The 13,049-nt window shown below is 42.0% G+C and overlaps 1 protein-coding gene across 8 annotated transcripts in view; it reads right to left on the reverse strand.

Moving 5' to 3' along the window:
* The window catches only part of brd4 (bromodomain containing 4), a 218,749-nt gene that overhangs the window by 98,687 nt on the left and 107,013 nt on the right, over positions 1-13,049 (reverse strand). For all 8 annotated transcript variants that reach the window (XM_068020994.1, XM_068020995.1, XM_068020991.1 and 5 more), the window contains one exon: positions 3,951-4,089. In XM_068020994.1, coding sequence (XP_067877095.1) covers positions 3,951-4,089 — 139 coding nt within the window. The remainder of the gene's footprint in view (positions 1-3,950; positions 4,090-13,049) is intronic.

Below are 13,049 nucleotides of genomic sequence, written 5' to 3' on the forward strand. Positions count from 1 at the left end.
ACAAAATTAAAAGTGAAGAGAAAATGGTGGAATTCAAATTTAAAACAAGGCATTAAAATAACCAGCCTCAAAACAAAGATTGCAGAATAAAATCTGGCAAAAATGAAACTTTGAAACATTGTGAACTGTGAAGAGGATAGTGTAGAACCTCAAAAGGACAGTCAGGTTGGTGGAATGGGCGGACAAGTGGCAAATGAAATTTAATGCAGAGAAGTGATTCATTTTGGTAGGAAGAACGCAGAGTGACGATATAAAATAAAGGGTGCAATTCTAAAGGGGGTGCAGGAGCAGAAGAACCTGGATGTATGTGCATAAATCGTTGAAGGTGGCAGAACAGGTCGAGTGTGCAGTTAATAGAGCGTACATCATCATATGCTTCATTAATAAGGACATAGAGTACAAAAGCAAGGAAATTATGTTAACTTGTACAGAACACTGGTTCAGCCTCGACTGGAGTATTGTGTCTGGTTCTGGGCACTTACTTAGCAAAGATGTGAAAGCATTAGAGTGAGTTCAGAAAAGATTAATGAGAATGGTTACAGGGATGAGGAACTTCAGTTACATGGATAGATGGAGAAGTTAGGACTGTTTTCCTTACAGAAGAGAAGGTTGGGAAGAGGTTTGGATAGATTTGTTCAAAATTATGAGGGGTCTGGACAGAGTAGGTAGGGGAAAAACTGTTCCCACTGGTGAAAAGATTAATAACAAGGGGGCACAGATTTAAGCTAATTGGCAGAAGAAGCAACGGCGACATGAGGAAAAACTTTCACGCAGCAAGTGGTTAGGAAGGTGGCAGGTAAAGACATTAGAGAGGGTGCAGAAAAGATTTACGAGAATGGGTCCAGGGATGAGGAGCTTCAGTTACGTGGAGAGCGCGGAGGAGCTGGGGTTGTTCTCCGAGAGAAAAAGGTTGAGAGGAGATTTCATAGAAGTGTTCAAAATCATGAAGGGTCTGGACAGAGTAGATAGGGAGAAACTGTTCCGATTGGCGGAAATGCTGAGAACCAGAAGACACCAATTTAAGGTGAATGGCAAAAGAACCAAAAGGCAACAGTAATAGGGAAAATGCTAGAATCTATTCTAAAGGATGAGATAAATGGACACTTGGATAATAATGATCTGATTGGGCATAGTCAACATGGATTTATGAATGGGAAATCATGTTTGACAAACCTGTTGGAGTATTTTTGAGGATGTTACTAACAGAACTGATAAAGGGGAGTCAGTGGACATAGTATTCTTGGATTTGCAAAAGACTTCTGATAAAGTCCCCCACAGGAGGTTGGTTAGCAAAATTAAAAGCACATGGGATAGGAGGTAATATACTGGCGTGGATTAAGGATTGGTTCACAGGCAGAAAACAGTAGGAATAAATGGGTCATTCTCATGTTGGCAGGCTGTGACTAGTGAGGTACTGCAAGGATCAGCACTTGGGCCCCGCTGTTCACAATATAAATCAATGATTTGGATGTGGGGACCAAATGTAATATTTCCAAGTTCGCGGATGACCCAAAACTAAGTGGGAATCGTTGGGACGACTATGCAAAGCGGCTTCAAGGGGATTTAGACAGACTTGGGCAAGAACATTCCAGATGGAACAGAACGTGGAAAAGTGAGGTTATCCACTTTGGTAGAAGGAACAGATGTGCAGAGTATTTCTTAAATGCTATGAGATTAGAAAATGTGATGTACAAAGGGACCTGGGTGTTAATAAGTCACTGAAAGCTAACATGCAAGTGCAGCAAGCAATTAGGAAGACTAATGGTATGTTAACCTTTATCGCAAGACGATTTGAGTACAGGAACAGTGAAGTCTTGCTTCAATTTTATAGAGTACTGCGTGCAGTTTTGGTCCCCTTACCTTAGGAAGGATATTATTGCCATAGGGGGAATGCAACGAAGGTGCACCAGACTTGTTCCCAGGATGGCAGGACTGTCCTAATGGAGAGAGATTGGGGAAACTGGGCCTGTATTCTCTAGAGTTTCGAAGAATGAGGTGATCTCATTGAAACCTACAAAATACTTAAAGGGATAAACAGGGTGAATGCTTCCCCTAGTTGGGCAGTCTAGAACCAGGGGACACAATTTCAAAAGAAAGGGATCGTCACTTAGGACTGAGATGAGGAGAAATTTCTTTACTCAGTGTTGTGAATCTTTTAGAATTCTGTACCCCAGAGGGCTGTAGAAGCATGTTTAAAGCAGAGATCGACAGGTTTCTAAATACCAATGGGATGATCAACCATAATTGTATTAAATGGTGGAGCAGGCTTGATGGGCTGAGTGGCCGACTCCTCCGCTTATGTTCCTATAGCATGACGAAGCTTTTCTCCCCCTCCACAGTGAGTGGTTAGGATCTGAATGCACTGACTAAGAGTGTGGTGGAAACAGATTCAATCATGACTTTCAAAAGGGTATTGGATAATTATCTGAGAAAAAATTTGGAAGGCAGTGGGACTAGGTGCGTTGCTTTTGCAGAGAGCCGGCAGACATGGGCCAAATGGCCTCGTGTGCTCTAACCATTCTATGATTTTGCCAATTCTATCTGGAATGCACTACCTGAGAGCGTGGTGGAGGCAGGTTTAATTCAGGCATTCAAGAGGGAATTGGATTGTTATCTGAAAAGGAAGAATGTGCAGGGCTACGGAGAGAAGGCAGGGGGAGTGACACTAGATAAGTTGCTCTTTCAGAAAGCCAGCGCAGACACAATAGGCTGAAAGGCCTATTTCTGTGCTGTAACAATTGTGATTCTGACATGCAATGTTAAACAGTCTCTTCTGGATGTTCATTAACCTATTGTGTCACTTCATCCATGCCATTTAGGTATGTTTATACTGCACAACTGTGACCAATATGCTAATGGTGTTAACACTGAAATTCCAGTTTATATCGCAAACATGATTTCAGGGCACCAGTTATTTGTTTGCTGCTGGCATGTGGGGTATAACACCTATTAGCAGTTGTTATGCAATTCAAATTAAACAAAATGCTATTTGCCATTTAGCTCACTTGTGCATATTAATAGCCTTAAGAAATACAATTTGTCACATTTTAACATGAGCTGAGGGAAAACTTTGTTCCTGATTAGGTGTGAGATTTGTTTGAGGAACCATTCATGGAACTACATGCTGAAAAGTTATTTTCAAAGAATATTTACTGCAGTTTTGATAGCACTGCTCAGGAGCTAGTGGTCAACATTCCAGTCTTCTCTTATGGTTCTGAGCTACATACACCAAGCCAGCACAATTTCTGAATGCCCTACATTAAATGTATATATACCCTTTTTTTTAAAAAAACACAATGATCAAGCCACTGGACTTCAGCAGCAAAAGAAAGTGGCATGCTTTACACAAACTAACTGGAAAACATTTTTTCAATGCTGCCCCACCATCTCCAAAATAAAATGACACTTGTATGTGCCATCACTAAGTTAAACATAGCCAATGTCAAAAACATGCTGGAATATGCACCATACCACTGGGTTCTGGATTTCATTTACTCTGCTGCACAAAGCATTGAACAAGTGTCTGAGGTAAACTCAGCTTGAGTTCATCTAACAGCCATTTCAGAGCTGCACTGGAAGAGAATTGGGAGCAGGTGGTGTGTAGTTAAGGGAAACTGGATAACAGGAAGGGGGAGAAAAACAAACAGCCAGAGAAGCTGGTTTGACAATTTACAGTAACTTATGTGACCAAAGATGAAATTCATTCATAATCAAGTACCCAATGTATGTGCAAAGTGTAATGCCATTTTCAAATTTAGCATTACTCCAGTAGTCTTAGAGAACCCACAATGATGCAACATGTTCAAAATGGAAATTAACTAACATTCTTCAAGTCAGGAGTCAAATGTATTAGCAAAACAGCACCTCATGGCACACACACACACACACACACACACACACACACACACACACACACACACACGGCTAAGCTAACAGGATAAAACACATACCTGCTTCTTTTCTGCCTCTACCCCGTGATCCTTTGGTAGGCTGTATAGGTATTTCAATCTCTTCTTGTGGCATCTCTGAAATTTTCTGAAGAAAAATCTTTTCCAGAGCTTCAGCCATTAAGACTATGTCGTCCCCTTGCTGTTAACGAAAATAAATATATATTATCCGATAACTATGATTTACCTACAGCAATTAAACAAAAACACTAGTGATAGATGATTAGTTCTTAATTTTGCAGTTGAAAAGGAAACATGGAGAATGGAAACCAAATGTACTGGGGAAACGCGCAGCCAGTTTAAATGTTAACTTTGCTTATTGGAAATAAAGCCAAACTAAGGACTTTGAACAGGACATCCTAAATGAAACTAGGCCTTCGTTACCAGTGTGCCTGAAAGTTTGAGACGTCTTTAACAGAAGTTAGTTACTATATGGATGAGCTTTAAAAAGTAAACGCTTAGCTGGTAAATTCACTGCCTGGTGTGGCACTGATCCATACAAATCAGGAAGGTCCAAAATTGAGTCGATGCTCGATACCAAGTTTAGCAACAAGGGTGCTATTAATGACCTTTGAACCATGGATATGGGGCGAAAGAGGACAGACAAAAAACAGCCAACTTATTACTATTCAGCAAACTGTGTTGAAAGTTAGTTGTGTGTGGACATCGAGTGGCCATCAAGTTTAATGATAGCCTCTAGTAAAATAACTTAATACTCAACAGCTAGACTGCAAGGTACTGGGTGATTGTCTACACTCATGCAACTGTATCCAGCAGGAATTGATGCCTCAGAGAGCGTGAGGAATAGAGAGATGATTGTGAACAACTAAACTACTCCAAAAATCCTGAGCCCTCACATACTCAAAGTGGTTTGGCAGCATGACAATTTCTCTATTTGCTTAGACAAAAAAGATGTTTCAGCATGGGGATCAGTGTTGCTTTTTAATTAATAAAAAAAGCAAGCCAATGGTTGCAGCAAAAATGTACTTAATGCAAAATACATAGCTTTTACTGTGCTGAACTCCATGTAAATAGTATTAGCACTATTAACATCCTTCTGTTCACATTTGAGTTGGCGAGGCACAGTAATCGGTGCTATTTTCCCTTGTATGCCATTTCAAACACCAACTAATATGCAATTACAGGCCATTCACTAAGCTGCTCTGACTGCAGTTCTTTCTCTGCCTCATTTCATCAAAAACATAGCCAAATTTTAAAATCTAGGTACAGGATGTGGCCCACTGTGTCCAATTCATTCCACTCTACTTGCTCTTTCCCCATAGCCCTTCATATTTCTCCTTTTCAACTATGTATCCAACTCTCTAGAAAATTACTACTGAATCTGCTTCCTCCACCTTTTCAGGCATTGCACCCAGATCATAACTCTCAAAAAATAAAATCATTGCCCCTTTTTATTTTGCTAATTGTCTTACACATGTGCCCTCCAGCTACCAAGCCTCCTAGGTAGAAACAGTTCCTCCCCATCTACAATATCAAAACCTCAAATTTTGAAGACGCGTATCGATTCCTCCAAAACCTCCCCTGTTCTAAAGAGAACGATGCAAGCTTCTCTTGTCTCACACAACTGAAATCTCTCATCCCTGGTACCACACTGGTAAATCTTTTCTGCAGCCTCCCCAAGACCTTATTATCCTTCCTAAAGTATAGTACCCAGATGAGGCCTACACAGTGCTTTATAAAGGTTTACCATGCTTCCTTTCTTTGGTACTCTATGCCTCTATTTATAAAGTCAATGATCCCATATGATATATTACCAGTTTTCTCATCTCGTCATGCCAGCTTCAAAGGTGGGTGATCCCCCAGTGCTCTTTGTTTTTGCACCCCATTTATTATAGTCCCAATTTATACTGCATCTTCATTTTTTCACACTTCTCTGCATCTTACTTCATGCGTTTGCCCATTTCACCAGTCCAGATGTCCTCCTGAAGTTTGCTCTGATCCCGCTCACTGTTTATTACATTCTCCAGCTGCATGTTACCTCAAAACTTGTAAATTATGCCCCCCTATACCTACGTCCAGATCCTTGATGTATATCTGGAAGAGAAATGATGCTAATAAATGTTGTTCTCCTGGGATAAATCGGTTTCATCAGACAATATCAGAACTTTTAAGGTCTACTGTCCCAGAAAGAATATTCCCAGAGGACCGTTACTGTACAATTCAAAAAATAGTGGGGTTGCCTGAAAAACAAGCAGTATTTAACAAACTTGCCTTCAAATGTATTTGTAATGTCTATAAAGTGTTACATACATACGGTTTTGAGTTACTCTCTATTAAGAATCAGACATTTGAACCTCAAGTTTTGCCAGTTATCAAGTAATTTTGGCCAAAATTATTTGATAACTGATAACTGCAGAAATTCTATTAATTGAATGGTTAATCCTTCACAATGTATATACAGTGTACTGATAAATTAGTCATTTTTATACTAACTTTATTTGAATTAACCAGTCATTCAAAATGAGATAAATATTGTAGTAGGAATGTAGTCCTAAAAATTAGAATGATATTCAAGTGACTTTGAATTAAGAGGATCAGACTGTTTTAACACAAGTAAATGTTGTTTAATGTCAAACAAATTTGAACATCTCAGGATGGCTTAGAGATTTCAGAAATGTGCATATAGAGTTCAGACACTATTCATTAATCTTCACTCTGGAGTTTCCTGCCGACACAGAACAAGATGTCAGAGGCAGAGGGTCGAGGCTTTTGCAAGAACTATAGGGCGGCACAGTGGCGCAGGGCGGCACAGTGGCGCAGTGGTTAGCACTGCAGCCTCACAGCTCCAGGGACCCGGGTTCGATTCCGGGTACTGCCTGTGTGGAGTTTGCAAGTTCTCCCTGTGTCTGCGTGGGTTTTCTCCGGGTGCTCCGGTTTCCTCCCACAAGCCAAAAGACTTGCAGGTTGGTAGGTAAATTGGCCATTATAAATTGTCACTAGTATAGGTAGGTGGTAGGGAAATATAGGGACAGTTGGGTATGTTTGGTAGGAATATGGGATTAGTGTAGAATTAGTATAAATGGGTGGTTGATGTTCGGCACAGACTCGGTGGGCCGAAGGGCCTGTTTCAGTGCTGTATCTCTAATCTAATCTAATAAGGTACATTACCTTTAACAAACAACTCTCCAAAGCAATATTACTTATAATCTCAAAATGAGACTGCAGCAAGAAAACACGCAACTGTTTAAAAGGTCACTCATTCTGTAATGTTTAAATAAACTGCCAGTGATGCCTGCTGCTGTTGCATTCTTGGCTGCTTTTCTACCTCATTCCAGTTCCATCTTCTAGAGTCATAACAGACTTCAGAGAATAGACACAAAATTGTTTCCATGGCTCTTCACGAGCGTGGAGCTTAAGAGTCGTTGAACAGAGCACTTTGCAAATTCAGACGCGTTAGAGTCTAAACTACATCCTAATTGAAATTTCTCCTCCAAATATTCAGTCCCATTAATAAGAATCAAGAAGCAGCAGTCAACCTTGACGCTGAATCTGTACTGCCATCATTCAGCTCCAATTCTTAGCGACCCAATCATATGCTTTCACAATACGCTTATTTACAACACCCTTCCCACAGACAGATATGCAACACACATCTGGGATTCGTTCATTTGTTGGTGTCATCTTCCCAGAAGATTGACTGTCATGGATCATTATCTGTCTGCCCTGTGCTGTTCTTACACATTCTGCATATGTCAACTGCACCCAGTCCAATATATCTGTCAGCCATTTCCTTCTCCGCTTCCCTCTCCTACATTTTCCATCAATCTTTCCTTCCAATAATCGTCTGTCTACCTTCTGCTCTAATGATGTGATCAAAGTATTGTATTCTTCTCTTTGATGTTATGCACTAATTTCACCAGCCATTTCCAGCACTTCATCAGTCTGTCTAAGATATGCAGAACATTCTCCGATATGTCCACATCTCGAATACCTAACAGTCTCTATTTGTTGTTCATGTCTCCAAAGCATATAATGGATGACAAAATGTAGCACCTCAGCATTCTCTTAAGATTCAGGGTCAGTTTTTTTGATGTTAACAAGTCCTTCATTCTGACAAAGCTGGTCTTGGCTATCTTAATTCTCCTTTGGATCTCAGTCAGATCTCCAATCATCTGTGATAAGCAGTCCAAGGTATTCTAACAACCAAGGCAGGAAGAATGCACTGTTTTTCTAGTTCCACTTCTCCACAGGTCGCAACGTATATTTAAACTTTTTTCCAGTTACCGATAGTCAATCATGGACTCTATTTTTACCCGAGAATAAAATACACTAACCATGTTTCTTTAATAAACAAAATCAGATTATAAAACAAGTCTTAACTAATAACAACGTAAAGCATTAATAGATACCTTAGTCCCACACACACCGGTCAACCGAAAAAATGAAGAGATTTACTCTTTCGAGCTCTATTATAAAAAGTACACACAAAAAGAATACTTGGCCAAATACTTCCTAATTCTTGAAGAAAGAAAAAAGATATGGGAAGATGTCAGAAGTCCTTTGTTTTGGTTTAGCATCCGAAATACTCGGAGACAGCCGTCACTGGGATCTTCCTAGAACAGTTCTTTTCAGGCAATGCTGAAGTTCAGTTTGGGCAGGGTTTCCAGGAGAAATGCAGCAACAGTGGTTTCAGGCAGGCCCTGTAGAAGGAATGCAGCATTAATTTCTCTATTTCTTACACTCGCTTCTAAGAGCGTCTCAGAGAGATGGAAAAACCGGAAGATTTTTCAAAGAGGTGAACGTGCCGAGTTGGGAGTTGTCCTTGGCAGGTTGATTCTTTTACTCCTTTTCAGAACACTGTCCATACCCCAACCGCCTGTCCAAAGCGAAACCAAAAACATCTCAGATGTCAAGCCTCCTGAACCCAAAAATCTCGACCAGTCACTTCTCTGTATACATCTTCCCCAAGTCAAAAAAGCCCCATGCTGGGTATTTATCAGAAAACAGGTGCCTTCCAGTGTGTACAAGTCCAAAATACCTTCTGATAACCTCTTGGGGAAAAAAAACAAAATTCCAGCATCTATGGAATCTTTTTTCAGTTTTAAAACACAAATCCTCATAACTTAAAAAAAAGAAAGCACTCGTAACAGTATGCAAACCTCTCACTTGTTCCAGGACTTGTCCATTTTACTTCAATTTTCACTTCTGGGGTTAGGTCCCTGCTCAACACCATTGTTTTGGTTTTCTACACATTCATTCTTTATCCATATTCCATACTCCTTGCATTCACTTTGTAAACAATTTCCTGTAGGGCCTCTTCTGACATAATTTAAATCAAACCTTATAGTTTCTATAGACGTACAAAGTAGGTACTGTGTTTCGATACCATAGTAAAAATTTGCTACAACTTTACCAATCTCATTGAAAACCAACCCCTTCTACTGTGCAAGTCAGCAACAAAAAACAGTTCATCCAACTGAACACTAGCTCTCCAGTCCCATTTATTGGTCCCCTCCGCTCAACTGGTTAAAGATCATGATGAATGTCAAAAGACTCAGCTTCTATTTTCAATTTGAAGGGGCAACATTTTCTTTCCACATATTAATGTTTATTTTCTTCAGTATTACATGCATTTATGATCAAATTTTAGCTTTGGCATTAAAGTTAACAAATAGAAGTGTAGGCCATTCGGCCCCTACAGCCTGCTTCACCATTCATAAGATCATGGCTGATATGACTGTGGCCTCAACTTCACTTTCCTGCATGCCCCCGTGACCCTCAACACCCTTGTCGATCAAAAATCTGTCTAACTCAGCCTTGAATATATTCAATGACCCAGCCTCCACTGCTCTCTGGGGACGAGAATTCCAAAGATTAACCACACTCAAAACAAATTCCTCCTAATCTCCATCTTAAATGGGAGACCCCTTATTTCTAAACTGTGCTCCCTAATTCTAAATTCCCCCATGAGGGCAAGCATCCCCTCAGCATCTATCCTGTCAAGCCCCTCAGAATCTTAACGTTTCAATAAGATCACCTCTCGTTCTTCCAAACGCCAATGAGTATAGGCCCAACTTGCTCAACCTTTCCTCACAGAGTCAGTCGTACAGCATAGAAACAGGCCCTTCGGCCCACCACGTCCATGCCGACCATAATGCCTATCTATACTAATCCCAACTGCCTGCATTAATTCCATATCCCTCTATGCGTTGCTCATTCAAGTACCTGTCCAGATGCCTCTTAAATGTTGCTACTGTTCCTGCCTCCACCACCTCCTCTGGCAGCACATTCCAGATACCCACTATTCTTTGTGTGAAAAATTTACCCCTTTGATCCCCTTTAAACCTCCTCCCTCTCACCTTAAATCTATGCGCTTCAGCTTTAGTCACCCCTACCATGGGAAACAGACTCTGGCTATCTACCATATCTATGCCTCTCGTAATTGTATATACCTCTATCATGTCCCCGCTCAGCCTTTTCCGCTCCAGGGAAAGCAGACCCAGCCTATCCAATCTCGCTTTATAACTCAAGCCCTCCAAACCAAGCAACATCCTTGTGAATCTTTTCTGCACCCTCTCTAGCTTAATCACATCTTTCCTGCAGTCCGGCGACCAGAACTGCACACAGTACTCCAAATGCAGCCTAACCAACGTTATGTACAACTGTAACATGACGTCCCAAATCCTGTACTCAATGCCTCGGCCGATGAAGGCAAGCATGCCATACGCCTTCTTCACCACCCTGTCTACCTGCATTGCCACTTTCAGGGAACTATGTACTTGCACCCCAAGGTCTCTGCTCAACAGCACTCCCCAGGGCCCTGCCATTCACTGTATATGTCCTGCCCTGGTTTAACTTCCCAAAATGCATCATTTCACACTCGTCTGCGTTAAATTCCATTTGCCAATCCCTTGCCAACTTTCCCAGTTGATCTATATCCCTTCTTCACTGTTCACTATACCACCAATTTTGGTGTCATCTGCAAACTTACTAATCATGCCCCCCCCCTTACATTCACATCCAAGTCATCAACATATATGACGAACAACAGAGGGCCCAGCACCGATCCTCCGATCACCAAGCCAATTTTGTATCCAATTTGCTAGCTCACCCTGGATCCCATGTGTTCGAACCTTCTGGACCAGCCTACCATGCGGGACCTTGTCAAAGGCCTTGCTGAAGTGCATGTAGACAATATCCATCACCCTGCCCTCGTCAATCCTCTTGGTCACCGCCTCGAAAAACTCAAATTCGTAAGACATGATTTCCCATGCACAAAGCCATGCAGACTATCCCTAATCAGACCATGCCTTTCCAGATGCATATAAATCCTGTCTCTCAGAATCCCTTCCAATAACTTTCCCACCACTGATGTAAGGCTCACCGGCCTGTAGCTCCCTGGCTTATCCCTGCTGCCCTTCTTAAATAAAGGCATATTAGCTATCCTCCAGTCTTCCAGTACCTCACCCGTGGCTAACGATGATACAAAAATCTCTGCCAGGGCCCCAGCAATCTCCTCCCTTGCTTCCCATAGCATCCTAGGATACAACTGGTCAGGTCCTGGGGATTTATCCACCATCAATACCTCCAACACCTCCTCCTATGTAATGTTGGATATGCTCCAGGATATCGGTGTTTCCTCCCTTGAACTCACAAGCTTCCATGACCTTCTCCACTGCAAATACAGACGTGAAATATTCATTTAAGACCTCACCCATTTCCCGTGGCTCCACACTAGATTGTGACACTGATCCTTAAGGGGACCTACTCTCTCCCTAGCTACCCTTTTACTCTTAATATACTTATAGAATCTTTTAGGATTCTCCTTTATCTCATCTGCCAGGGAAATCTCATGGCCCCTTTTCGTCCTCCTAATTTCCTTAAGTGTAGTCCTACATCCCCTATACTCCTCGAGGGACTCGCTCGATCCTAGCTGCATATACCTGACAAATGCCTCCTTCTGTGTCCTGACCAGACCCTCAATATCCCTCGTCAACCAAGGTTCCCTAAACTTGCCAGTCTTGCCCTTCCATCTAACAGGAACATGCCGGCCCTGAACTCTTCCCATCTCACTTTTATAAGCCTCTCACTTGCCAGACGCTCCTTTACTTGTAAACAACCTCTCCCATTCAACTTTTGAGATTTCTTGTCCAATGCCATCAAAATTAGCCTTCCCCCAATTTAGGACTTCAACCTGAGGACCAGTCCTATCCTTTTCCATAACTATCTTGAAGCTAATAGAGTTATGGTCACTGGTCCCAAAGTGCTCCCCCACTGACACATCAACCACCTGCCCAGCCTCATTTCCTAAGAGGAGGTCAAGTGTAGCCCTTTCTCTAGTAGGGACATCCACATACTGCTTCAGAAAACTATCCTGGACACACTTAACAAATTCTTCCCCATCTGGTCCCTTAGCACTAAGGCAGTCCCAGTCAATATTAGGGAAGTTAAAATCACCTAGTTCAACCCTATAATTCCTACACCTATCTGTGATTTTCCTACATATATGCTCCTCCAATTCCCTCTGACTATTGGGGGGCCTACAGTATAATCCCATCAAAGTGATCACCCCTTTCTTATTTCTAAGTTCTACCCATATGGCCTTGCTGGACATTTCCCCCTCTCTAAGTACTACCGTGATGTTCTCCCTAATCAATAGGGCAACTCCCCCTCCTCTCTTACCTCCACCTCTGTCACGCCGGAAGGATCGGTACCCCGGAACATTGAGCCACCAGCCCTGCCCATCCCTCGACCACGTTTCCGTAATAGCTATATCACAATCCCATGTACCGATCCATGCTCGGAGTTCATCTGCCTTACCTGTAAGGCTTCTTGCATTAAAGTAAATGCAATTTAGCCTATCAGACCTTCCACGCTCCTTGTCCTGCCCCTGCCCGGCCTGCCTACTGGACTTGCTTGCTTTAACCTCTACATTTGCCTCAACGATCTCATCTGAGACACTACTACTTTGGCTCCCACCCCCCTGCAAGACTAATTTAAACCCTCCCAAGTAGTACTAGCAAACCTCCCCGCAAGGATACTGGTCCCCCTCCAGTTTAGATGCAAGCTGTCCTTCTTGTACAGGTCACCTCTGCACCAGAAGAGAACCCAATGATCCAAGTAGCTGAAGCCCTCCTGCCT

Source organism: Heterodontus francisci, chromosome 43, assembly GCF_036365525.1.
Source record: "Heterodontus francisci isolate sHetFra1 chromosome 43, sHetFra1.hap1, whole genome shotgun sequence".
Taxonomy (NCBI): Eukaryota; Metazoa; Chordata; class Chondrichthyes; order Heterodontiformes; family Heterodontidae; genus Heterodontus; species Heterodontus francisci.